Consider the following 24,364-nt stretch of genomic DNA (forward strand, 5'->3'; position numbering starts at 1 on the left):
CCTAAGAGTTGCACCAAGTGCAATCTACATTTCAGGTTAACCATGTCTAAATAGACAGACTACTAAAAGGCTTCTCATAGCTTTAAGGAATTGGATGCCTAAATAGGTAAGCAGGTGCAACTTCAAATCGACCTCACACTCCAGCCAACAGCCTTGTGCCACCGGTGAGTGCAGTCCTTTCAACGAAGGTGGGAGAGTTAAAAATTATGCTGGAAGAAGCAGACATTGTTTGAAGTAGAAGAGGGCCCACCATCTAGGTACCACCTATTATGGTGATGAGAAAACCGAAATGACCAGTGAAGGTGTCCATTTCTGACAACATGTGGCTAACAAATGTTGCTATCAAAAGAGAATGGCACTTCACCTGGCAGTGGATGTGAACTCCACAGAGCCCGTTGATTCTCAAAGAACAAATTAAAATCAGGCTACCATCAAATCATTCCTACTCGAGTCAAGGTACATTACCACCTTCTCGAAGCATGTAGGCTTACGTTGATACAAACACCTCAACTTTGATATCAACAGCACCGCCGAAGTCTTACATAATGTTGTGCGAGAAAATCTACCTGGATTGCCAAGAGTACTCAACGGGAGCGATGACATCCTGAACCAGATCACAAATCTAGAAGAGCACTACCAGTGAGTGTCAATGGTGCTAAAAGAGGTTATAAGAGAATGGACTGACCCTAAACAGGAAAACATATCAGTTTCTGAGAAATTCCATCAAGTTCTTTGGGTACCACTTCTCTGCAGAGAGGGTAGCCCCTGAGCCCACCAAGATGCAAGACATCAAAACAATGTGCCCCCCCATCATGGTCACTGAAGTGTGCAGTTTACTCAGGGCGGTTAACTACTGTGGACGACTCATCAGAAATCACTATGACCCTTTGAAGGACCAGCTCAAGTCTGCAAGCCCATGGGTCTGGGGAAGAGCAGGGATGTGGAATTCCTATAGCCCGACGCCCAGTACATAATGTTTGGGGTCAAAGGCAACAAGTCGTCATGTGCATTTTGTCCTTGAGACAAGTAGGCCCAACCCCTACAGGACAAACCTGTTTGCTGCCAGTTTACAGTAACACATTATGAATCAGAGAAGGGCAGTGTCTGCAGTTATAGTAATATTTGTGTCCATGAGTTAATGCTGTTCTGACTTGTATTTATGGTTTATTAATTCAAAGCCTTTATCATAAGGGTGAGTGTTTTAAGTAAATGTTGTTAGCTGGGGCTGCACTGCTCACTGGTTCCAGTATAAAAATGTGTACACCCATTTTCAAAGTTTAGCAATATGAGGCTATGTATAATGCTCCCATAATGCTCTCTGATAAGATACAAATATTTGCAGAAGCTTAAAAACAAGATGGATGATTCTTTGCTTTCAAATGAAATGTTAACAAAAAACCTCAAGCAGGAAAAAATATGTAGCTAACCATTCAGTAAAATGTGTTGATGTATGTTAGTATTCCCAAATATATTCATAATGGAAAATAAGTGTAACCAGTTTCAATAAGATTAAAAGAAAGAAAAAAGCATTAGCAAATCCATAGGTCTCAAATTGGTGGTCAGCTTTTTGGTTTTGTCAGTGCGTGACTTGTTTTGGGATGGTTTTTGTAAAGCCTCATTGGCGTGGGAGCTTCTGGGCCCTCACCATTATAACAAACATTGGCAAAAGCAAAAATTGTTTCAGGTCTCAAAAAGCACACATAGCCACAGTAGTTCCTGGCACAGAACAAAGCTACTTTGTGTGCCGATATGCTCCTTGTGAAAGAGCAGAAGGCTGTTACTCAAAGTGAAGCCAGACGGTAAACCGAGAGAGAAACAGAATTTTAATAAAACACAAAAAGGTCATTGTTAACGCCAGACCTAATTAGGGGCCCAATTATTAAAGAAAGTCTCAAAAGTGCCCCGATGGTGTATGTCCTTGCGTTAAGTGCAGATATACTGCTTTCATGAAGTCACAAGGATTTACAGAAGTAGGCCAAGAAATTTTACTCCTAGAAAATATATGTGGACTGCATTTTAGCATGAGAAAATGTACATGTGCAGATTTGCTCATCCAAATATAGGAGTGTTTGAAAATTCACTTTCTCTCCAACCACTTTTTTCCCAACCTTGGAAGAAGTTTTAGGTCTGCCATTGTCCGGAGTACATTTCCAACCTTTCCTAGTAAGGGAAAAGAGAAGAGTTGGTGAAAACCCTTAAAACACGTGAGCTAGTAGGTTTGCACAGACTCAAAAAAGCATTCCAACCGTGGAACTATTGCTTACCACTACCTTCAGCACCAGTATGTAGATCTGCAGAAACACGGCACCATATGAGAATTGCTGGTATTCAAACCCTACTATGATATGAGCCCTGGCATAATCAGTGAGGCTATATCAGAACTCTTATATAATAAGATTGTTGTCATAATTTGTCACCGCATTACATGGCACAAACGGGACAAGTTGATTTTGTTACAGGACAAGTAGATTTATAAAGCAACTTGCCACTGGACAAGTAGATATTTCATTAAATTCCACACCTTTGGGAGAGAGTCAAGAAGAAGCTTTTCGCCAAATGAAGGGAGCACTATCTGCAGAAACCACCGTAGCCGATTTTGATCCAGCCATGGTGATAGAATAGTCTGTGGACGCTAGCCCAACTAAGCTAGAAGCAGTCCTGTCACGACAACAAGCATTGACAAAGTCAATAGGTCGCGCCAAGGCGAAAGCTTTTGACTTTGTGAATGTCTTTTAACCATGTTGTATAGCAGGGTGGCTGTGCAACACAAGTAAAAATATAGTTAGAAAAAAAGTACAAAGCACAATGAAACAGACAGTGCTTTTTTCATAACTTTACTTTAAGCCATCAGGGGTGTGGCTATTCATATAACCCAGACACCCATGACATATTGTTTGGGGTCAAAGACAGCATGTTTTTATGTGTTTTTTTTGTCCATGGGACAAGTTGGCCCAAGCCCCTGCAGAACAAACCCTTTGGCTACCAGATTACAGTACTACTTTATGGTTTCAGGAAGGGTATTGTGTTGTTCCTATAAACCTATATAGGATCTGCGCGTTTAGACAACAGACTGTAGGACCGGTGTCCAGACTGATTCTAGACAGCCCTACCTGGTACGTTTGCCTGTATACCAGCTAGCTCACAATGCCACTAGAAATCCCTCTTACCAAGGAGAGACTAGTTCTTGGCAACTATCCAACATGACAACTCTGTCCCATCAGGGATCGTGGAAACAGTGCATTACTTTTCGCTCAGTCACTTGTGCTCACTTTGTCTCAGAGAGATACACAGAATAAACGGTGGGGGCGTTTTTCAATAAGCATTTATTGAACTAGCGTCATTCTAGTGTGAAATAGGTGTGCTGAAACAACCATAAGATAGAAACAGATATACATGATTACAAGCACCAACAGAGTAAAATGATGGTAGACTTCTACCATAGTGCTAAAACAATGAATACAGGCAGGTATACAAAATACATGACAGTGAAAATGCGTACTCCTACAATGCAACCCTAACTAGATGTACCCAAGTGTGCCTAGCATGTATGTGGGTGCATAGCCAAGAATCCCTCTAGGATAAAGTCAACCCCATTACCTGAAGGGAGAGACCGTGGGACCCCGACTTGGTCTCGAGAGGGACACCCAGCAAGGGATGTCAGACCACTGAGAGCTTGAGGGTCTGAATGCAGGAACCTCAGCATCCAGTGTCAGTATGGAAGTCCTTCTTCTCCTCTGCCTACCTCGGCAAGATATGGTGTTTATATAAGCAAAGTGGTACCCTCAGGGGTTCTACCTTGCTGTGTCAGGTCGGTCTTAGAATGACTGAAGGAATTACCTTTTTACATAGTTATTTTGCAGCAGATGGTAGTCCTGCTGAGTTTCCAAGAATCCCCATGCATTATAAATGAGGCTAGTTTTCAGGGAAAACCCCACGTCTTATTAGCAGTACCGTAACTAGGAAAAAGGCGAGTCCACAGAACCGTGATCGCATGGCTAGGGGAGAATATAGGTGAAAGGGTAGGATGCTACCTGAGCCTATATTGGGGGTGCCTATATGGAACATAACAACCACTCCTCATACGACTGGACAACATACTTAAATTCTATCGTATTTGCAGGCGTTGTACGCAAAAAACTAAAAAACCAACAAAAGAAACCCACAAAAACTGTTTAAAAATGTTAAACTTCTTTTAAAATGCTATGCAAATAGTTTAAGTGACAGATGTCTTTACTACAATTTTGTTCTTGTATATAGTTCGAACAACTATGAGTGACTGAAAGCCCTGCAGCTTAGCAAAAATGTCTACCATTTTAAAATGTGGTTGTTTTTTAAAAAGCCGAATTGTTCCCAGCCCACGATGAGCCAAATGTTCATGTGTCCAGGCCGGCAGACGCAACATCACTGTTGTTTGCAATCCCAGAAGACGGTCCCTGCAACACCTCACAGATTAGGTCAATCGAGCACAGATGTTCCTCCGTATTCTCCGCAGCTGCTGCTGGGGTGCTATGTGACAACCAAGGCCTGATTTTTTGTTGAGGAGTCGGTATCCGTTCCAGCAGGAGCTGAAGCACCCTGTGGTGGCTGTAAGAATGCAGACATCAACATTGTAATACGCTGAGGACACAGCAGAACATGGGCCGTTATCAGGTCCAGTAAAGCATCAACGTCCGGTGGCGCAACTGATAGAAGTGTTAGACAGAGACCCAACATACCTTCTTGTCCACAGAAGAGGTAGAATACAGTCGATCCAGACTGGCCTACATGATAGGAACCAAGATTCACTTATTTGAAGGCGAGGTGTGCCCAAATGGAGTACCATGCGGTCACGGTATCGGCGGCACTCCAGGAGTGTTGTTTTCCAACTCTTTGGTGACTGAGACGTCCATTGCGTAGCAGAAAAATGACATTCAGGATACCTGTTATTAGGAACAAGATCAGCAGAAAGCCTCCAAAAATGCTTCCAAACACAGAGTGTATGAAGTTGGGAATAACTCCGAAGATTGTCTGAAATGTGCTTAATAGTCCAGAACCTATGGTCTTAAATAGGCGTACTATACTTGTTGTATCAGACATGTTAAAGATACGTTGTACCATTTCTGTGAAATGGAAAGGCAATATGTTTGTACTAGTGCCAGTATCTGTTGAGGACCTTGCGGCCTGAAGATCATAAGTTTCTCGGGCAGAGGTTAAGGGTGCGGTTTTCTGTAAAAGCATGGCTTTCATTCGACTCAGAGTATCAAACCGTATGAAGGAAACATTCAACGAAGGCCATAATGGCGCCTCCCTGACTGTATGGGTCGGTGGAAACAATACTGCATACAGCAAGTAACCCTGGAGCTTACAGTGACAAGATATGCGATGCACAGGAGGATCCCACAACAACCTTGATTATACAGCAGCAAGTAAATCCCATTTGAGAGAAACTTGAATACCGGATTATTCACGGCAGTTGCGCATCCTTTCAAGTGACAGGATAAGTTAACAACTGAACCATTACAGGCCCCGTGAAGCATGATATCCTGGCATATGGGGGATCCACTTAGTTCTCGCAGTTTGTACCGCTTAGAAACACTTCCATGTCCCCACTCCTGCATAGATATCTCTATGGCAATTCCCAAGATTCCTTGATGAATTTCCTACCCATCGCTTCATACCTGCCTGCCTGTTGTTGTTCTAGGCAATACTGAAACTGGAAAGTGGTGACTGGTAATGTTATATGGCCATGGATGAACTGTTCTGTGAAAAGTGACTCTGCCACAGTGAAAGGTAACCAACTGGTTCAGTTTTTCAATACGCAGCATTGTATATTTTGTTCCCCTTTGTGCCATCGTTATCTATTTTTTAGTTAGATTGTATGCAGAGAACAAGGACGTACTGTTGATAAATCGCCAAAGCATATAACCAGCGCGCAATGATTGCAACGTCCAGCTTAATAACATAATAGAACGCAACTGGGATTGTCCGTGCTGTAGTATGGACAAATCTTGATCTAGTACATCTATAGCAGAAGATACAATGTTGTTCAGTGAATAGATCCTGGATGTTAATGTACTCATACCATTGTCAACTACAGCCAATGCCTTTTCTAGGTAAATTCTATCTATTTCACAAAGTTTCTCTGCAGCTTGCTATTGAGAGATTTCATTATAGACAGCATATAAGAAACGTTTCGGACGTGGCTTTTGGGGACCTAATAAAAAATCCCTTGTATCTACCTCTTCTGAGAGTAAAGATAAGTGCCAGAGTGCTTGTGGGGCGCTGCAGCGCTCCGACACCGCACACTCTTTGAGCCCCAGTGCCCGGCGTGCGCTGGGATTCTGTGCTTTGGGGGCGGGAGTTCACCTCTGCTTTCCAAGATTATGACACCACTATCCCGACAGGAACAAGGGCGCGTCCTCGGGTCTCCGCACTCCAAATATATGTTTAACAAGGCTGTCATTTTCTCTCAACAGCAACTGGCTCACTCCAAAAACAGATTGTGGCTGTGTTCCTGTTTTCACAGACAAGGTAGGAGGAGTGCGCATGACTCACCGCATGAAAGCATTAGCCTTGAAACCACGCCCCATATTCCCTGCTCTGCCTCACTCCAGCTCCCTTGATCCCTGACTCCGTGCCGGTGTATGCCTCTTTGTTTACATATCAAACAATATTTCCAGTGTGTCTCAGCACAGAGCCCGTGCTCTAAAGGGCGCAACCCTGGGGAGTTGTGTTCTGAAGCAGCAGTGATGCAGACACGGCATCTGTCCCTTGTTCGGTTCTGCAGGAGGGGTGCTTGGGCCGGCAGTGTCAGGTTGATGCTAGAACTAGCGAATGCAGCAGCTTCCGAAAATAAAAGACATGTAGGCAACAGCACAGCTTATCTGCATCCTTCGCGCTGTCCTGCACACTGCTCTCACTACACCGAAAACCCGCAAAGCAGGCATTATTGTGCTACTTGCTCGGCTACGCCTCCTTGGGTTGGGGGGGACTCTAGCTGGTCTGTTTTAAGGAGCCAACACACCAGCGCTCGCCGGGCACTGGGGCTCAAAGAGTGTGCGGTGTCAGAGCGCTGCAGCGCCCCACGAGCACTCTGGCACTTATCCTTACTCTCAGAAGAGGTAGATTTATAGGAATAAAAGGCTGGGCTGCACATAACAAACCGTGGAGGAGTAGTCTTCTGCACCGAATCCTACGGCCGCACTGAGTGAGCATTTACATGATTTTTATTCAGCGAGGACAAAGGATCAAGTGCTGTTTCATCATTAGGACCCAGAGGAGACAACCCTAGAGATTATATGGTTAGACTCATAACAGGGCCTGCCCTGTGGCATTATATCTGTCGTGACGCGAGCAAGTTTCCTAAAATATTTCTTCTTCCTTTCGTAGTTGTGCACTTTTCACCTCACTTAAAGAGCTCTACAGAACCCAGGAGAGTGCGGTTTTTATAAAGCTTCATTCCCTTGCCATCCTGCCAGAGCGAGACAGACAGAGAGCGAGACAGAGAGCGAGACAGACAGAGAGCGAGACAGACAGAGAGCGAGACAGACAGAGAGCGAGACAGACAGAGAGCGAGACAGACAGAGAGCGAGACAGACAGAGAGCGAGACAGACAGAGAGCGAGACAGACAGAGAGCGAGACAGACAGAGAGCGAGACAGACAGAGAGCGAGACAGACAGAGAGCGAGACAGACAGAGAGCGAGACAGACAGAGAGCGAGACAGAGACACACAGTGTGTCTGTGCGTTAGCGTGTGCGTTTTGTTTCAGGATATTTCACCTTTTATGAACTTTACAAAGAAACTGCATGTGCCTATGTGTGTTATTACAGAGATGCAAGTCCTTGCCACTGAGGCGACAATTTTGTCACACTGCCTCTGTTCAACGTTTCTGCCGAATCCTCTGTTTCTCCCATAGGTGATTACACTCTACAGGTCCTCTGGGTGTGTTCCACGCTGTTTTACGGCTCCTCCAGAGGAGCGCAGCTCTACTCGTCAAGGGTAAACAGAAAGTATACCCCCACATGTTGTGAAGGCAAGCCACTGCACCTCACGTGACTCTGGGGGCGCTGACCGCTGGTTGGTGTTGGATTATTTACATGAGGGCACAGGATATTTTTTTAACTCTATGCCTCGGCATGCTCTACTCACCCATCAAGTAAAATCCATGTCGTTTTTTAGGTCGAGCCTCAATGAATTATAAAATACGTGCCAACACTTATAAAGGTCCAAAAGGCAAGACCTATTGGCTATGACCCACCACTGGATTGTGATCTATTCTTTTGTTGTTTATTGTTATCCCATTTCTTTTTCGAAGAAGTAGGTCCTTGCTTGGTGTGCTCTTTTTTTAGGACCCCACCAGGAGTTGAGGTTTTACTGTTCTAGTTCCCAAATGATCTCTACCTAATTCAGCATAGGTGTCTTCGATAATTCTAGGTAATTTACGTTCCTGTTGTAAAGGAGTGAAATCCCTCGGATGCTGGCTTATTGCCACTGCTGCTGCCTCCCCTTTTATGTTTGCTAATATAATTGCTGATACCTGGGCAAAGTTACCTAATAATTGAATCCCCAAGTTCAGAGCAGGTTCTGCTCCATACTCATTATGTATTTTTCTTAATACATCTGGTATTACTGCTAATGAAGGGATACAATGAGTCCGGTATATATGGCAGTGAAACTGTACCCTAAGAGGTATAATCCTCTATCTGGGGAGCTATCCCAATTGGCAAGCAGATGATATAAAATATAACAAATTAAAAAATACATGAAATTATAACCCATACAGCACCAAGCGCAGCACAAGAGGGCGCTGCTTCTTTCTGCTGCTCAAGTAGATATTCTACTCAAGTATCAGCTTTCTCAAAGCGAACAGGCTTCTCAACGCGAGCAGTAGCAGCCATCTGTGACTGCCCGCTTTGAGAAATCTCGCTGGAGGGTAGTCTGAAGTAAATTTTCCGCGGTCGCGCTCGCCAACGTTAGGAAAAACTTGAGTAGAATTTCACGCCCAAGCCTAGCAAAAACACATTGAAGATCTAACAAAGACAAATCTATTGACTTTGCCAGTGCTTTTGAAGTAAATGGTACAACCATTTGTTATATTGTAAAATATGTGCAGCACTTTATATCCCTGATACTGCGTCCATAACACATGTACAACAAGCATACTACCTCAACAGTTAGCCACGCAAGGCCTTGAGTTTATATCAATCAATCACCAGGCAGGTTGCAAGTAGACATAAATGTAGCTGTTTTATTCTGGCTTGTACAGAGAATATCGGAATACACCACAAACTGAATAGGTATTGGGCTAATAACAAAATAACCAAAGCACCTAGACCAGCTGTTTCTAAGAGGAAGAGCGGTACGGACGCCCAAGGTTTAAGACAGAGTAAAATTTCTAAAACCTCAAAAAATGTGTCTATCCCTCTCTCCCCCCCACATGAAGCGCGCCCGGCATTTCGCGAGGCTTCTAATAGCCCACTTGGCCTACCGCAACCCAATGACATGCTTTCAATGATTGAGCAGCTGATACGCTCCCTAATGCTGCCCCTTCTGGAAAGAATTAAATTGGTTAGTGATAAAGTTGACAACCTAGAGCAGACAATTCTTGATAATTTTTGTTCTTTAAAGAATGTAGTTAAACATACTGTTAAAGTAAGCGATAACTGTAGCTCTACACCTTTAGTTGCCCCACCACCTACTGCTCCTGTTCCTTCTGGTATACCGCCAATGTCAACTCCTGTTAGTCCTGGCTCTGGTCCCTCAAAACCTAGGAGCAAAAATCGCGCCCCTACCAAGAAGGCCTCTCAGACAACTGTCGATCCAGAAATCGATTACACAGAGGTTGATACACAAACTGGTCCCACTGAAAATACTTCTCGTTCTTCCCTGGCCCATATTCAACTTCCTCCCCCAGTCTCTTCCCTATGTGGTGGTATTAACTGGTGTCCCCGAAATAAAAAGTTCAAAACCTGAATCCTTTGAAGAACTTAAGAACAAAGTGACCCACTGGCTAAACAAGAACACGCCTATTCCCTATAATATGGATGGGAAAATTCTGTTTGTCAGAAGGGTTAGCTGGGTAGGATCGCGACCCAAAGATGTTTCGGGTGATACTATTATCATTAACTTTAAAGATAGCCGTGTTGCTAGCTTCATATGTGACCATGTTCCTTCTTGGTTTCATTCGGGGATCCAGGTGCATTATTACATTTTTTCTATATGCAATTTACTACCCGTGAGGATAGGAGGGGCCACGCCTGGATGGGGAGAGGATTTAATCATGTATCCCCTGTTTTGACTAAATGGCCACAGCGGTGTGTGTAACTTGAACGATATAGATTGACCGGAGGTAGTTCATCTTAGTGTATCCGTTACTGGGGGAGCTTCTTTTATTGCTGATGTGCCTCAGGTGTACCCTGATGTCTCTTCTCGGGTTCAGTTTTGCACCCCCTCCCCTTCTGGGGAAAAAGTCCTAAATTTGCCCACCCAATCTTTGAGTCCCCAGGTAGCCATACCTTGTCTTGACACCCAGATTAGGGCATCAGGATTCAGTTTTGGTTCCCTGATTTCCTGGAATGTTGCTGGCCTCAAGGCGAAGATGGACTCTCCCGTATGGATAGAGTTCATAGGTAACTTTGACATCTGTTTATTCCAAGAGACTTGGTCGGTTGAGCCTTTGTTTTTGCCAGGCTATTTGAATTTCCATATTCCAGCATCCAAGGGCCCTATAGGCCGCCCTATGGGTGGCCTAAATATTTGGGCTCGTCAGGCTCTATTCCCTAAGGCCAGTGAGTTGCAGACTGGGTCCTTAGACATTCAATTAATTAGGTTGCCTTTGGTCTCTATGCAGGATTTGGTTATTTACAACCTTTATCTCAGAGGGACAAAGGGGAAAAGGTCGCAAGTGTTGGCTACCTTGGATTCTCTTATGGATACCTATGGTAGTAAGGAGGGTACGATTATCGCAGGAGATTTTAATGTTACGTTTGAGCCCCTTTTAGCTTTGGATTCGGAATGGGGTCTTGATCCTGAGGAAGATCGTCAGTGGGATAGTCCAGCTTTGGCTCTCCCCCCAATTAAACGTTGGTCCGAGGTCATAGTTCAGATAAATTCTCTTTGTTATGAGCATGGTCTTAGGGCTTTGAATGGTAGAACCCAGAGTGATAAGTTGGGTGCTAATACTTTTGATAATGGTCGCTCCAAAAGTAGGATAGATTATGTCCTCTGCTGTAATAATTTATGGCATTCCATCAAAGATATGGTGGTGGAACCCAGAGTCGAGAGCGATCATAATCCCATTTGTGTCACACACCAGTGGTGGAGTGGTACCTCTTCTGTAGCTGGTGTAATTGAACTCCACCCGCCTGTAGTTGTCTCCTCTAATAATATGCGCAGGCTCAGGTGGCGGGAGGTGGTGACTAACGACATGTCCATAGCAAAAATAGAAGCCGACTTGGCCGGAGCTATTTTGCATCTAGAGGGCGTACTGGCAACCGACGAAGGTTTGACCCAAGTAACCGGCATACAAGAGTTATTCTTTGAAGGATTAAAGGGACATTTTCTGAAGGCAGTCACTAAAAATAAAAAGTACCTTCCTAGGCGGCTCCGTTGGTACGATAGGGAATGTAGAAATGCTAGATCGAATCTATCTGCTGCTCTTTCAAGTAGCAATAGGATTTACATCCAGTTGGCAAGGCAGGCTTACAAAAAATGCCTTGTGCAAGCCAAAAAGAATTGGGATGAGCTCTTTTGGCAAGATCTGAAGGGAGCCAGTTATGGGAATGATCCTAGAAGGTTTTGGAATATTATTAAATGGAATAGGGGTGGCCAGCCTGATATTCCTCTAAATTATGTGGCCCAGGACGAGTGGCTCAAGTATTTTAAGCCCCAGTATGCCTGTAGCCTTTCACATATTCCTTCTGTAACAATCTCATACGTTTTTTACAGCAAAGGCCCTTTCAGTCCTAAAGATGCCTTAATAGCATTGGCCTCAGTAGCTACCGGACGTGCACCTGGATCTGACGGAGTTCCGTCTGATGTCTTTCTCCAGAATAGAACCTGTTGGAGCAAGTACATTGCACTAGTGGCCAACGCGGTGGCTGAAGGTGCCCCTGTACCAAAATCGTGGGGGGGCGCTATTATTATTCCAGTTTTTAAAAAAGGCAATAAGGCTCTCCCGTGTAACTACAGACCCATTAGTCTGATAGACACCATTCAGAAGATCATTGGGAGGATGGTCTTGAATTTAATATTAGATTGGGAAGAGGACAACGGGGTTTTATCTACATTTCAAGCTGGCTTTCGTAGATTCATCAGCACAGTGGACCAGGTCTTTTGCTTTATCCAATTATATTGGAAGGTTGTGGCTCTGGGGAAAGGCAGTCTCTTTGTTGCTTTTGTCGACTTAAGAGCTGCCTTTGACCTAGTCCTACGCTCTAGGCTGTGGCTTGTCTTAGCAAAGTTGGGACTTTCCCCAGAAGTCCTGACTCTGGTTATGAGACTACACGAGTCCAATTTTGCTAAAGTTCAATGGGGAGGTTTTAATGATGTTACTCCTGAGTTCCCAGTTGAGCGTGGTGTACGCCAAGGCTGTACTATGGCTCCGATGCTCTTCTCTTTGTATATAAACGGGATTGTAGATCTTATGCTCAGTGTTCATACAGATGCTCCCAAGCTGGCAGGGATAGTTACCCCAATATTGATGTTTGCGGACGACACTCTTATTGTGTCAAAAACGCCAAGTGGTCTGCAAAGAGCCCTGTCTGTCTTTGACGATTTTTGTTTAGCCCAGGGTCTGGAAGTAAATGTGTCTAAGACCAAACTCATGGTTTTTAATCCACCTTCTAGTTATAGAGCGAGAAGTTTTTCATGAATGCTCAGCCACTAGAGGAGGTCAATAGTTTTATATATCTTGGTATGCACATATCTAATGACAATAAGTGGAGCAAGCATATCATGACAACCTCCCTGAAATTTCGGCAGATTACTGGGGTCTTACTCAACGAGTTCAAAACCTCTCTCACCAAGCCGATTAAACCTGTTCTCCAAGTTTATGAGGCAAAGGCTCTAAGCTCTGTCCTGTATGGGGCTGAGCTATGGGGTCTTGACTCGTTGAGCCCATTAATGGTAGTTGAAAATAAATTCTTATGTAGTATTACAGGCCTTCCCCAGAGTACTCCCTTGGTCCCTTTAAGATATGATCTAGGTAGGAGAGCTATCCTGGAACTAGCCAATCTCCGTCCGGTTTTATACTGGCGGAGGTTGTGGACTACTCCGGAGCTCTCGTTTTATGCCAGGGGGCTCTTGGATGTCATCAAGTCTGATACTTTTCATAAGGTTGGTTGGCTGAGGAAGATACGTGCGGCCCTCGTAGACCTGGGCTTGGTGGGGTTGTGGAATGATCCAACGACAACGATATTCCCCTAAAAGAGCTCTTTGAAAATGTTATATTGGGAACATATTGATTATAAGACCTGGAGCCAAGTCAACCGTTCTTGGATAACTAACTGGTTCTTAGAGATAAAGGTTACTCCAGCCCTAGAAACCTACTGGGACTTGATTACTAAACCAAGTGACACGAAATTATATTTTCAGCTACGAGTAGGTTCCTTGCCACTCAGGTCCCTTACAAGTAGGTGGTCGAGAGCTGGTAATGATACATGCCCCGCATGTGGCATGCAGTCTGAATCAATTGGCCATTTTTTGTTTGTCTGCCCCGTCTATATTGACCCTAGGCGTATCTTGCGGTCTCCATTGTGTAGGGTTTTGGGCACAAGGAGTTGTCTTGCGGCCCTAAGGATCTTACGTACTAATACCCTTCCGATTATTTCTATTGGTCTTGCCAAATATCTGGGCTGGGCATGGAATTTAAGGAATAAATCGGTACGCTCACTCTGCTAGTTCTCAAGTGAGCCTTGTACGGTAGGGCCAGGGAGTACTCTTGCTGTTTTATCTTTTTGTATTTATATATGTTATTCCACCATCTAGTCATCTGAATTACTGTTTAATCTCTTTTTATATTCATATTTTAATATTTATTATATGATGTATTTTATGGTTCCTTGCATCCATTAGGGTGCTTTTATTGTACTTGTATTTATGTGATACTTGTGTCTTTTATAAAATTTGAATTTTCGAATATAGACTATGATGATGATGAATAGGTATTGTGTTTTTGCCTCATATAAAAGGGTTCAAGGTCATAGGCGGGCGTTGAGATCTTTAGATGTAACATTAACCGGTTTTAAATCTAGGTAGGTTTGATCTAAATCAGTTTTGGTACCGGGTCTTTATTTCATCTTTCATTTGATCAGTTAAGCAGTCCCTCGTTTGAAACATGTGCCAAGGTTGAGCTGCATGAAAGACACTCAAGTGTCAGGCTCTGGTCTCAAGTTCTTTTTATAGTTTTTTGCAGTTCTTTGCCCGTAAGGCAGATAACCTTTCAGTAAAAACTGTGATAAACCACCTCTTCGCAGAACCAACAGTTAATTAACCCCCCTCACTCCTTCACACCCTTTAAGGAGAAATGCCCAAATTAGTTTTTAAATGTGCGATATGCAGAAAAGCTGCAGCACGTGCTGCTATAATACATGGTGTGTATGGCCTGCATTAAAGCGGTTTGCAGCTCAAAGCTGGGCACTAGACAAGACACGGGACTGGAAGTAGGCTTCCTACAAAATTGGAAGTGCAGCAAAAATCTCCCAGCATAGCCTGTTTTTTAATGACATCTATAAATAAAAAAACATTAATGTGCGTTTTCTGCATTTAGCAATCCTTTATAACAATAACCTTCATGCGACGGGCAACAATCTTCTACTTTAAGTATGAAATAAAACAGCAGAAATTGTGTGACAGTTATAATTCAAACAATAAGATTGTTTATTTATGAATACAAAGTATGATGCTGATGAAAGCCTGTTTTTTTCCTCCTCACTGTTTATTATTATAGGTGAGGACTTTTTTTTGCATTTTTTCACTGTAATATATGAAAAGGGACAAGCTCAGGCAGGTCATTAGGTGCTCATTAAACAATTTATCTGGGAGAGGATGTAGCCTAATGGCTAGAGTGGTTGAACTCGAAGCTGAGGAACCGGGTCAGAGTCTTGGCAGGGACGCTCAACATTATAGTAGCCCTTGTCTCCTCGCCCAAGTTCCCCCATTCTGGAATTGCTGCTAATGAGGCTCTATTTAACAGGCATGTTATTTAAGTCCTGATGATGATCCACTCATCCTTCAAACGGATCGAAACGCCGTCGACACCCTAACACACCTTATACGCAAAAAACCTTTCGTTCATTCCGCTGTAAAGGTGTTTTGTAGTGATTTGTTCTTGTAACACTGTATATCTTCCTTGTGTAACAAACTGGAAAAGCTTTGCCTGAGCCCCCTGTTGTTCGTTGTTTCCCTTGTTAATGTACTCTACTGGCTAAGTAGGACACAGGATTGTGTCCCATTTTATGTATTGTTTTGTACGATTAGATCCTAAACCTACAAGTAAATATCAGACCTCTGTCCGGCTGGACAAGTCCACTGAATATAGCTATGATTGCGTCTATATTCATTCTTTGGTTTCCATTTCACTTTCTGGGGACCACTGTTGTGTACCGCGTGCTTGGCGCTGGTTGTAGAGTGCTCTGGCACCAGCGCTCATATCGCGCTGTGTTTACCGAGCCTCCGGCAGTGTTGCAAGGCTCCTGCTGGGAACGGTTTGAGACTTGGTGCGTTCCCCGCCGGGAGCAGCGTAGCTCTCCGACGCGGGCAGCCCGATCGGTTTTAATTTAATTCCCGCTGGCTTCAACGTGCTGAGCTGCCATCAGCACCGTTTTCCTTTTCAGTTTCTATACGCCCTCATTGCCGGTGCGTTTGCTACATGAAGACCTCCCTCGATAGCGTGCTTTCTTGGTTATAACGAATCAATGTGGTATAGTGGCTAAGGTCTCTGACTCCTGTTCCAAAGGTTCAGGGTTCGAATCCAGGTACTCCTGGTTGTACTTTCAGAGTTCAAAAAATTGTCTTTACATTTAACTTTATATTTAAATTTGAATCTGTCGAATTTTAGGCTTGGTATATCTATAAGGAATGTTTGTCACCATTCAATACTGCCCTTGCCTGTGTGTGCGCGTTAGCGCTAATAAGTTTGGCCCACCCGTACCCAGAATAAGGTCACTCCCGCGGGAACAGAGATGACGCGCTGTCCTTGCTTGCTGCGTAACTAATTGGGCATACGCGCAATCAGCATTAAAAAGAGCACAGAATCAAAGCACTCCCACAAAGAGCGGCGATACTGCGCTGTCGTTGGCAGCGTTCCAAGTGAGTCACTGTGGCCACAGTCTGTGACTATTACTCAAGAGGTTACGAGAGGCACTGTGGCCTAATGGTTAGGTTCTTAGACTTATACTCTCAAGTGGCTGTTCAAAATTCTGTGGTTACTGAATTACCTTACTTCTGGCACTGCCATATAGTTTCTGTTCGCTGCGCGGTCTTGCGCTTACCCGCCAAAGGCTTTCCCTAGTTGCAGAGAGCGGTTATGGAGCCATACCTCTCCGATGTGGACTACTTTTGGACGCTTTTGGCCTACGCACGTCGCACGCTTCCCCTGTCTGCTCCGAGGTTCATAGTGCCTCGTATTTTTACATGGAGCAGTTTTTTTCCTTGTACGCCTTCCCGGCTGCAACAATAGGCTGGCCCTTGGAGTGCGCACACGCTCCTGGAATTTCAAAATGGCTTGACGCCCTTGGGGCTGGAATAATTTAGACTACAGCATTGCTGAGGAGCTTCTACATTCTTATGTTTCAATTTTCGTGTGCACAGGGTTGGCTCCCCCTCTACTCCTCCATGACGCTGTGCTTTGCACTACAATATTGAATATAGCCACTCTTGGACACTGCATGGGTGGGATATAAGGAGGATGGACCTATTTTAAGGGAGCGCACAAGTCTCCTAGGATAACTTTGTTAACGCTCGGGGGTCCCCACATCCTGGAGTCGCTCAACAGGGCCTCAGAAATGACAGTCCCGAGATCGGGATAGCGAGCCTTGATTGACACCCAGCATCATTAAGTGACAAAATACTTAGGCATGTTTTTCCTTCCTACCTCATTCAATCCGACGGATATTGGCCCGGTAATTGTTCCCTCCAGGGAACAGGGCATTCTCCCACTCAGCTTTCCTGACATCAGATCCCCTCTTCGGATTCCGTTTTTCCTTCAGGCATAAAATATGTAACAGGTATATTCCGGCTATAACTTCGATATACTTACGTTCTTGGATTAGACCTTTCCAGGATTATTTTGTTAAGCTAGGTCTTATACATTCCAAATTAAGGGATCTCCAAAGGAAGCCCATACTGATGTTATCCATGCAGATGGTTCCATTTTGGGCGATTGCCAGAGTAGTAGTGCGATTAGCATCGTTTATCAAACAGTCTTCCCTGCCTCTCCATTCATTTCGGGTCCTTTTTTCCCCTCAATCAGGTCTCTTGACACATCCTACTCGCCATGCGCAATATCTCGGCAGTGGGAGCTATCAACCAGTTAGAGAGTACGAGGTCCTCTTTCTAGTGGAGTTTGTGAAGGTCTTCTGACATTCTGCCGGAGTTATCAGATTAGGTCATTGCAGAGTTCACTCCATGACAGCACAACATTCAGTGATTGTAAGCCTTTTAGGGTTCTTGTTCAACGGACCTTTTAGCGGCAGGACTAATTCTTCAGTTGCAGACACTTCAACTGGAGACCAGATCCATTGAAATAAAATGTTGCATGCCTTACCCCACGACTGTCAGTGGGACTGAACTATGCTTCCCTCTGTTTAATCCAATGTTTTGGAAAAGGGGACGCATATCACGTCAATTAGCGGAGGCGATCTTAGCAACTCTCGTATGGAAGTCTTCATCTTGTTTTCCAGTGCTCCTTGTGGCGGGTTTCGACCCGCTTAAAGTGCTCCGTGACCCTTTTACAATATTCCAGAGTCCTCATGCAGAAGCGCTCGCTGGTAAATGGGGCAGTTGTCTTTTAGGATAGACCAAGGACCTGTAGCTCGAAGGTAAGTCTTGTACCTTTTGCGGCACAGGGCCCGGTTTCGCATCCTGCCAATGCTGTTAAAGTATCCCCAGGAGGTAAAAAAATTTCCAATCCGTTGTCTTTTATGATATAAAGGTTTCCCGGCAACAACGGAACTTGCCGGTCACGCTGCTGGCGTTCATTAATAAACCTGAGCCTTTCACTCAAACACAATACTTCTCGACATGGGAAGGCCGGGTTCGTTGGTAAGTACACAACGCGTCATTTCTATAGGAAATGTTTTTCCCTGCACGGTGAAGGTTTTATCGGAAATAATTTCATAGGGATGTGTGTAGCGTTCGATTCACAACGGCCATTTGGCCGTTCTGCAGGTCATTCTCGGTTAAAGGCAAATTGGTGGGCTTGCGGCGGTATTCTGGGAGTTATTGAAAGGTAATAGGGTAGCGAAAAACCCCAGCCCAGAATATTCCTCTCTGTGGGATGTTATGGCTTCCTTATTTGATAAATGGCCAAATAATACTATGTGGACAAGGAATCGATTATCATTAAGCTGTTACGTGGCCTTTCTGCCGGTCGGTGTTCTTACAACGTGAAATGCCCTGGACTTTACAGGTACAGTATCTTCTTCAGGAAGTTTAATTTACAAGTACTGTCAGGACTACAGCTTGTCAAGTCCTGTTATATATTGAGTTTTTCCAACTAATGCAATTTATGTGTGGTTCCATGCCTTACGACTTAAACGAGAGGTACTCGGACGTTACGATCTGAGGTTTGATATAATTGTTGTTCACATTACAGAAACCTATATGTGTCTGCGGATATGATAGCCAGGTGGTTGTAGGTAGTTATGCCAGAAGAAAATATTCATATCAAATGTTTGAGGCACCGTCTGTTCATGGTGCCATAGCTCTTATATATTCTTTGATGATTTCCAATGTTCAGGATTTTAAAGATCCACTGTTTGATTTTCTCAGTTTCTATTTAAACAGTTTATTATAAACCAGTGGTGTTATGACTGTAGTTGTGTTTGATAAGCGTTAAACTAGCATCCGAAGCCTCCGGTCCTGTAATAGAATAAAAAATTAGCTAGCATTCGCGCCAAAAATTTACAATTCTATTAAGGACACGGAGGCGAGGATTATCCCACCCGGTTTTATTACAATGTTGGTAATAATTGCCCACCCGCATGTATTTGTTATTCTGTATAAGCAGAAGTTACGGGGTTTTCCCCCTTCTCATCCTTTCAGGTTCTGGGAAAAAAGACGGAGCAGAAGTACTTCTGGCTTAGAAAATATAAACTTTCCAGTTTGGTTACGGTTCTTCCACATTGGAGGATGATCCTTGGGACTCATGTTCCTTATTTTGGACTGCTATTGTGAATGGTTTTCACCGACAAGGTTTGAGCAAAGAAAGAGGAGGAGAAACAGGATACAGTGGCTCTTATAGTGCTATACAGGATGTGATGTATGGACAAGCATCATGGGAAAAGTAGTTTTTTTTGCATACAAAACGTTTTTCATTGGCTGCTGTGAGTAACAAATAAAAGAAAGAAGCATAATCCTCGCCTCCGTGTCCTTAATAGAATTGAAAATTCTTGGCGCGAATGCTAGCTAATTTTTTATTCTGGGCAAATCACTTAATCTCCCCACGCCTAACAAAAAATTAAGGTGTCCGTCTAACGCAACTGGTGCTCATGTAAAGCGCTCTGATACCTTCGGGTCTAGTTCGAGCTATATAAAACTCAAAAAATAATATTATTATTATTAATAATGGAGAGACTCGTGCACACCATTACCAAGACATTTGCACTGCATATGCTCAGCATCATTACCTAGAATGTGCTATGTGCTCTATTCTCAGATGTGCGGGAGTACTGGCAAATGCCACCATTAGGAGGCCCCCAAGTGAGCTATGCTTTGGAAGATCCATTTGAAATGTAGTACCACATCACAAGACATGGGCTCCAGAACTCATAAAAAGTTACGGCCTGACGGCACCAGCAATACAACATGAGTCAGAAACGGAGAGCCTGTGCATCTGACATTTCAAATAAGTGTCCCTGTAAGAGACTGTGACCCAAGCAACACATTCTGGCTTCCTTTGGAGCCCGAGCCCTGGCAGGTTACAAAAGTCTAGGGCATGATGGTAACGGCTGTCTGCAGAGGTGACACCCTGAGCCGAAATGTCAGCTGGCTTGAGAAATGTGTGCTAATACCAAGTGTATTACCTTCAGACAGACTGAGCTGGGAGGGGTACAGTTCAGACTGTGATGCACGGGTTGAGTCATTAACTATTGAGCTGTTTGCCACCCTACTGGTGGGGAAATTCAAATGCACCTGCTAAGAAAGGGAGAACTGGAAGAGGCTGGAGCCACCTACTGGAGAAGGATCGGTTAATCTAACTGCCTCAAACTCAACACATACAAAACGGGAGTGGTGATCTGGAAAGAAAGCCTCTGTTTCAGCCCCACTCTCTTCAACATCTACATGAAACCCCTCGCTGCCATCGCACGCAAACACAACCTCAACATCATTTCCTACGCCGATGACACCCAGCTAATTCTCTCCCTCTCCAGAGACCCCGACACCGCCAAAGCCAGCCTGCACGAAGGGATGACAGACGTCGCTGAATGGATGAACATCAGCCGCCTGAAACTGAACACGGACAAGACAGAAGTCCTCATCCTGGGACCATCTCCCTCCGCATGGGACGACTCCTGGTGGCCCCCGGCACTAGGCACCGCACCTGAACCGACGGACCACGCACGCAACTTGGGCGTCATACTGGACTCCTCCCTATCGATGACCAGACAAGTCAACGCCGTCTCCTCAGCTTGCTTCCACAACCTCCGCATGCTCCGAAAGATCTTCCGATGGATCCCGACCGAGACCAGGAAGACGGTCACCCACGCTCTCGTCACCAGCAGACTAGACTACGGAAACACCCTCTACGCCGGTACTACAGCCAAGCTTCAGAAAAGACTTCAGCGTATCCAGAACGCCTCCGCCCGACTCATCCTGGACGTCTCCCGACGCAGCCACATCTCGTGCCACCTGAGAGACCTGCACTGGCTCCCTGTCAACAAGAGGATCACGTTCAGACTCCTCACCCACGCACACAAGTCCCTCCACGACCTAGGCCCAGGGTACCTCAACAGCCGCCTCACCTTCTACACGCCCACCCGCCGGCTACGTTCCGCTAACCTCGCCGTCGTCCCTCGCATCCAGAGAGCCACCGCTGGAGGAAGGTCATTCTCCTACCTGGCAGCTAAGACTTGGAACTCCCTACCCGTCCACCTGCGGATGACCCAGGACCACCTGGCCTTCAGGAAACAGCTCAAGACCTGGCTGTTCGAACAGTAGCAGACCCCCTTCCCCAAGCGCCTTGAGACCCTTACGGGTGAGTAGTGCGCGATATAAGTTCCATGATTGATTGATTGATTGGCCAGCCAACCTAGACCTCACTCCGATCCCCACCACCCATAGTATAAACCAGGTAATCAGCCTTGGCAAGATGTATACGAAAAGTAAACTCCACCTGCTTGTATACCCTGAGGATGCTGCAAAAGATCTTCAAATGCCTACCAGACAACACCAGGAAAACAGTCTAATAGACGTGATTGCCAGCAGCTTGACTAAAACAAAGCACTCTATATTGGAATCATCACAAAGCTCCTAAACAGACTCCGAATCATCCAAAATACAGCAGTGCTCGTCCTCAATCTACCACCCTGCTAGCATATCACCCCACATCTCAGAGAACTCCACCGACTTGCCAGAAAGAAAATTACCCAGTTCAAACTCCTCACTCACACATACAAAGCATTATCTAACACAAACAGGCCCAACCTACCACCATCTTCTACACCTCCTCCTGGACTTGGAACAACCTCCCACACCACTTCAGAGCCTACTCATCACTTTTGGAATTCCGCAGGAAGCTTAATTCCTAGCTCTTTGAATAACCTCTCCAATTAAATACTTGCATAAACATCCTGCCAAGCACCAGGATACCCTAACAGGCGTTTAGTGCGCTATACAAATACGCATAACATAGCTGAATCCCCAGTATATTGAGGGAGGTGTTGGTGCATCATCTCCCGCCCCCAACCGAGGGGGGGGGGGGGGGTGTTCGATGAATAAATAAGTTCTAAAAAGCACATCGTGTCGTTTCGTTATTTGTGCGGCCTTCTCCAACCACTCAACGCAACGCCCGCAATCCCACCCTCAACATGTTTAGCCTATCGCACCCACACAAGATCATTCTCCAACCTTCTACACATTAGCGGTGGTAGATTTACAAACACACATTCCCCACAACATGTTTAGCCTATCGCACCCACACAAGATCGTTCCCCAACCTTCTACACATTATCGTTGGCAGATTTACAAACACACATTGGAACCCTGCCACAATTAACAGCTTATCTCCACTTTCACCTGCAGGAAGAGCTCGAACAAGAGCTCTTCCGTCACCCGCGGGTCCAGATTCCCCACGAACAAAGTTAGCTCTGCCTCCGAGGCGCCCATGGTTGCAGGGCTGGGACGAATGTGAAATGCGCGTAAGTGATTCCCACGCAAGTTACAAATATACAAAAAATGGCAGCTTCAGACAGCTCTGAAGCTCGCTGTCGCCGCTTTGTGACGTCGCGGTTGGACTGAGCGGTATAACTGCATCAACAGTGATAGGACTGGACAATGTAATGAATGTAAATTAGCATAAGGTGGAGCAACGATTTCTTCGAGCAGTTGGTAAGGAGGGAGTTAATCCTATTTTTCTTCAAAGGTAGGTTAGCCGCTGGATATTTGTTTTGATAGATGACCATACTAGCTATGGAAAAGTGAAATCAGCGAATATAGTATATGAAATTAAAAAAAGCGGAGATGTACAATCAAACGTTTGAAAAGGGAGGATTTCAAGAACTGCGTTAATGATTGCGTCCGGCGCAGTCTGTCCTCATTCAAAAATGACTATTTTAAGATGGCCACCTATTTCACCACTGCCGTGTGCGTCTTTTGCTAGCACATATTGCAGGCGGCCAATTAGATCTGAACACAGCACAAACCCGGGGAAACACCGAACATGAACAGCGCATGCTCGTTATCAAAATCTGCTCGTGACGTGGGCTGGATCTTTAGGAGCAGATGCCTAGGCAGGCAAAAGGAAAGTTATAGGGACCGTGAAACTTATGAAGAGTAGGGTATCTGCCAAAAGACAACAGAATTTACGGATGCACTGGCGAACGACAAAATTAAGAAAATGCGTCTAATGGGGAGTGTGAATAGGTACAGCGCCAGTGGTTCGCAGGCAACATTTATTCTTGATCAGTGTCGTATTGGGTTCACAATTTTGCCCGGAAACGCCTAAAAGAAGCATTTGAAATGCAGTAGGTTTCGCATTTACGAGAGTTTGAGCTATTGCCATTGTAAATGACAATGCATTTTATTTATGTGTTGTTTGTAGCGCGGCGGGGCCTGTGTCGCAGTTGCAGGGCAAAGCACACAAAAAGGACACAGAACCACCGTATGCACGCTGGTGACGGAAGACCCCGAGCGGTCTTCCGCCTCATTTATTTATACCCTCGGGACGAGCCCGCCCCGAGGCGTGCGTGAATGCATGAAGGGTGCAACATTGTTGGGGAGAGCCCGGGTGATTCTCTACATCGTTGTCATTTACAATGCCAATAGCTTAAACTCTTGCAAATGCGAGAATTATTGCATTGCAAATGCGTTCGGCGCCCTTGCTATATATATATATTTTTTTTTAACTTAGGAGAGAGCGTGTCCACAAAGCTATTTAAGAAAATAGTGCTCAAAGGCTGTATGTCGCAATGGGAGATTACATAATGAGACAAGGCGGTACTAAGGAGGGACTATTAAGCTTATTGACCAAGGAACAGCCACAGTGAACAGTGAACAATGACACAAGCCAATGAAAAATACGGGTGGAGAGTGGGCGGATCCTCAAGCCCCTACCTGGATACAGCAGAGTGCTTAATTTGGGCGGGTGCTCAGCACCGGCACTTAATTGGTTTCCAGTGCTCAGCACTCGCACCTAATTGTCAACACCGTACTTACAGCAGTCTACCACATGGTGGCGCTGCTCATCTAATGTAGAGATGAGCAGAACAAGGGTTGTTTAGGAATACAATATACATTAAAATTGCTAATACCTACCTCCCCAGCCATTTCTTTAGCTTTGGGGACCTGCAATAATCTGAACTGTCGCAATAACATGCGAGAGAGATGGTTAGTAGTTGTTTTGGCAGCAATGACAATAGCGATGGGTGGTGCAAGCTGCGGTCAATCAATCAGGTGTTTGTTAAGCGCGACTACTCACCCGTAAGGGTCGCTAGGCGCAGGAGGGAT

General features: G+C 44.9%; 1 protein-coding gene across 1 annotated transcript in view; it reads right to left on the reverse strand.

The window, feature by feature from the left end:
- The window catches only part of RBM7 (RNA binding motif protein 7), a 79,857-nt gene extending 57,218 nt beyond the window's left edge, over nt 1-22,639 (reverse strand). The window contains exon 1 of the mRNA XM_085645625.1: nt 22,436-22,639. Within this exon, the coding sequence (XP_085501751.1) occupies nt 22,436-22,525 (90 nt within the window). The 5' untranslated portion in view covers nt 22,526-22,639. The remainder of the gene's footprint in view (nt 1-22,435) is intronic.
- Between the last annotated feature and the right edge of the window lie 1,725 nt (nt 22,640-24,364).

Source organism: Triturus cristatus, chromosome 3_1, assembly GCF_964204655.1.
Source record: "Triturus cristatus chromosome 3_1, aTriCri1.1, whole genome shotgun sequence".
NCBI lineage: Eukaryota > Metazoa > Chordata > Amphibia > Caudata > Salamandridae > Triturus > Triturus cristatus.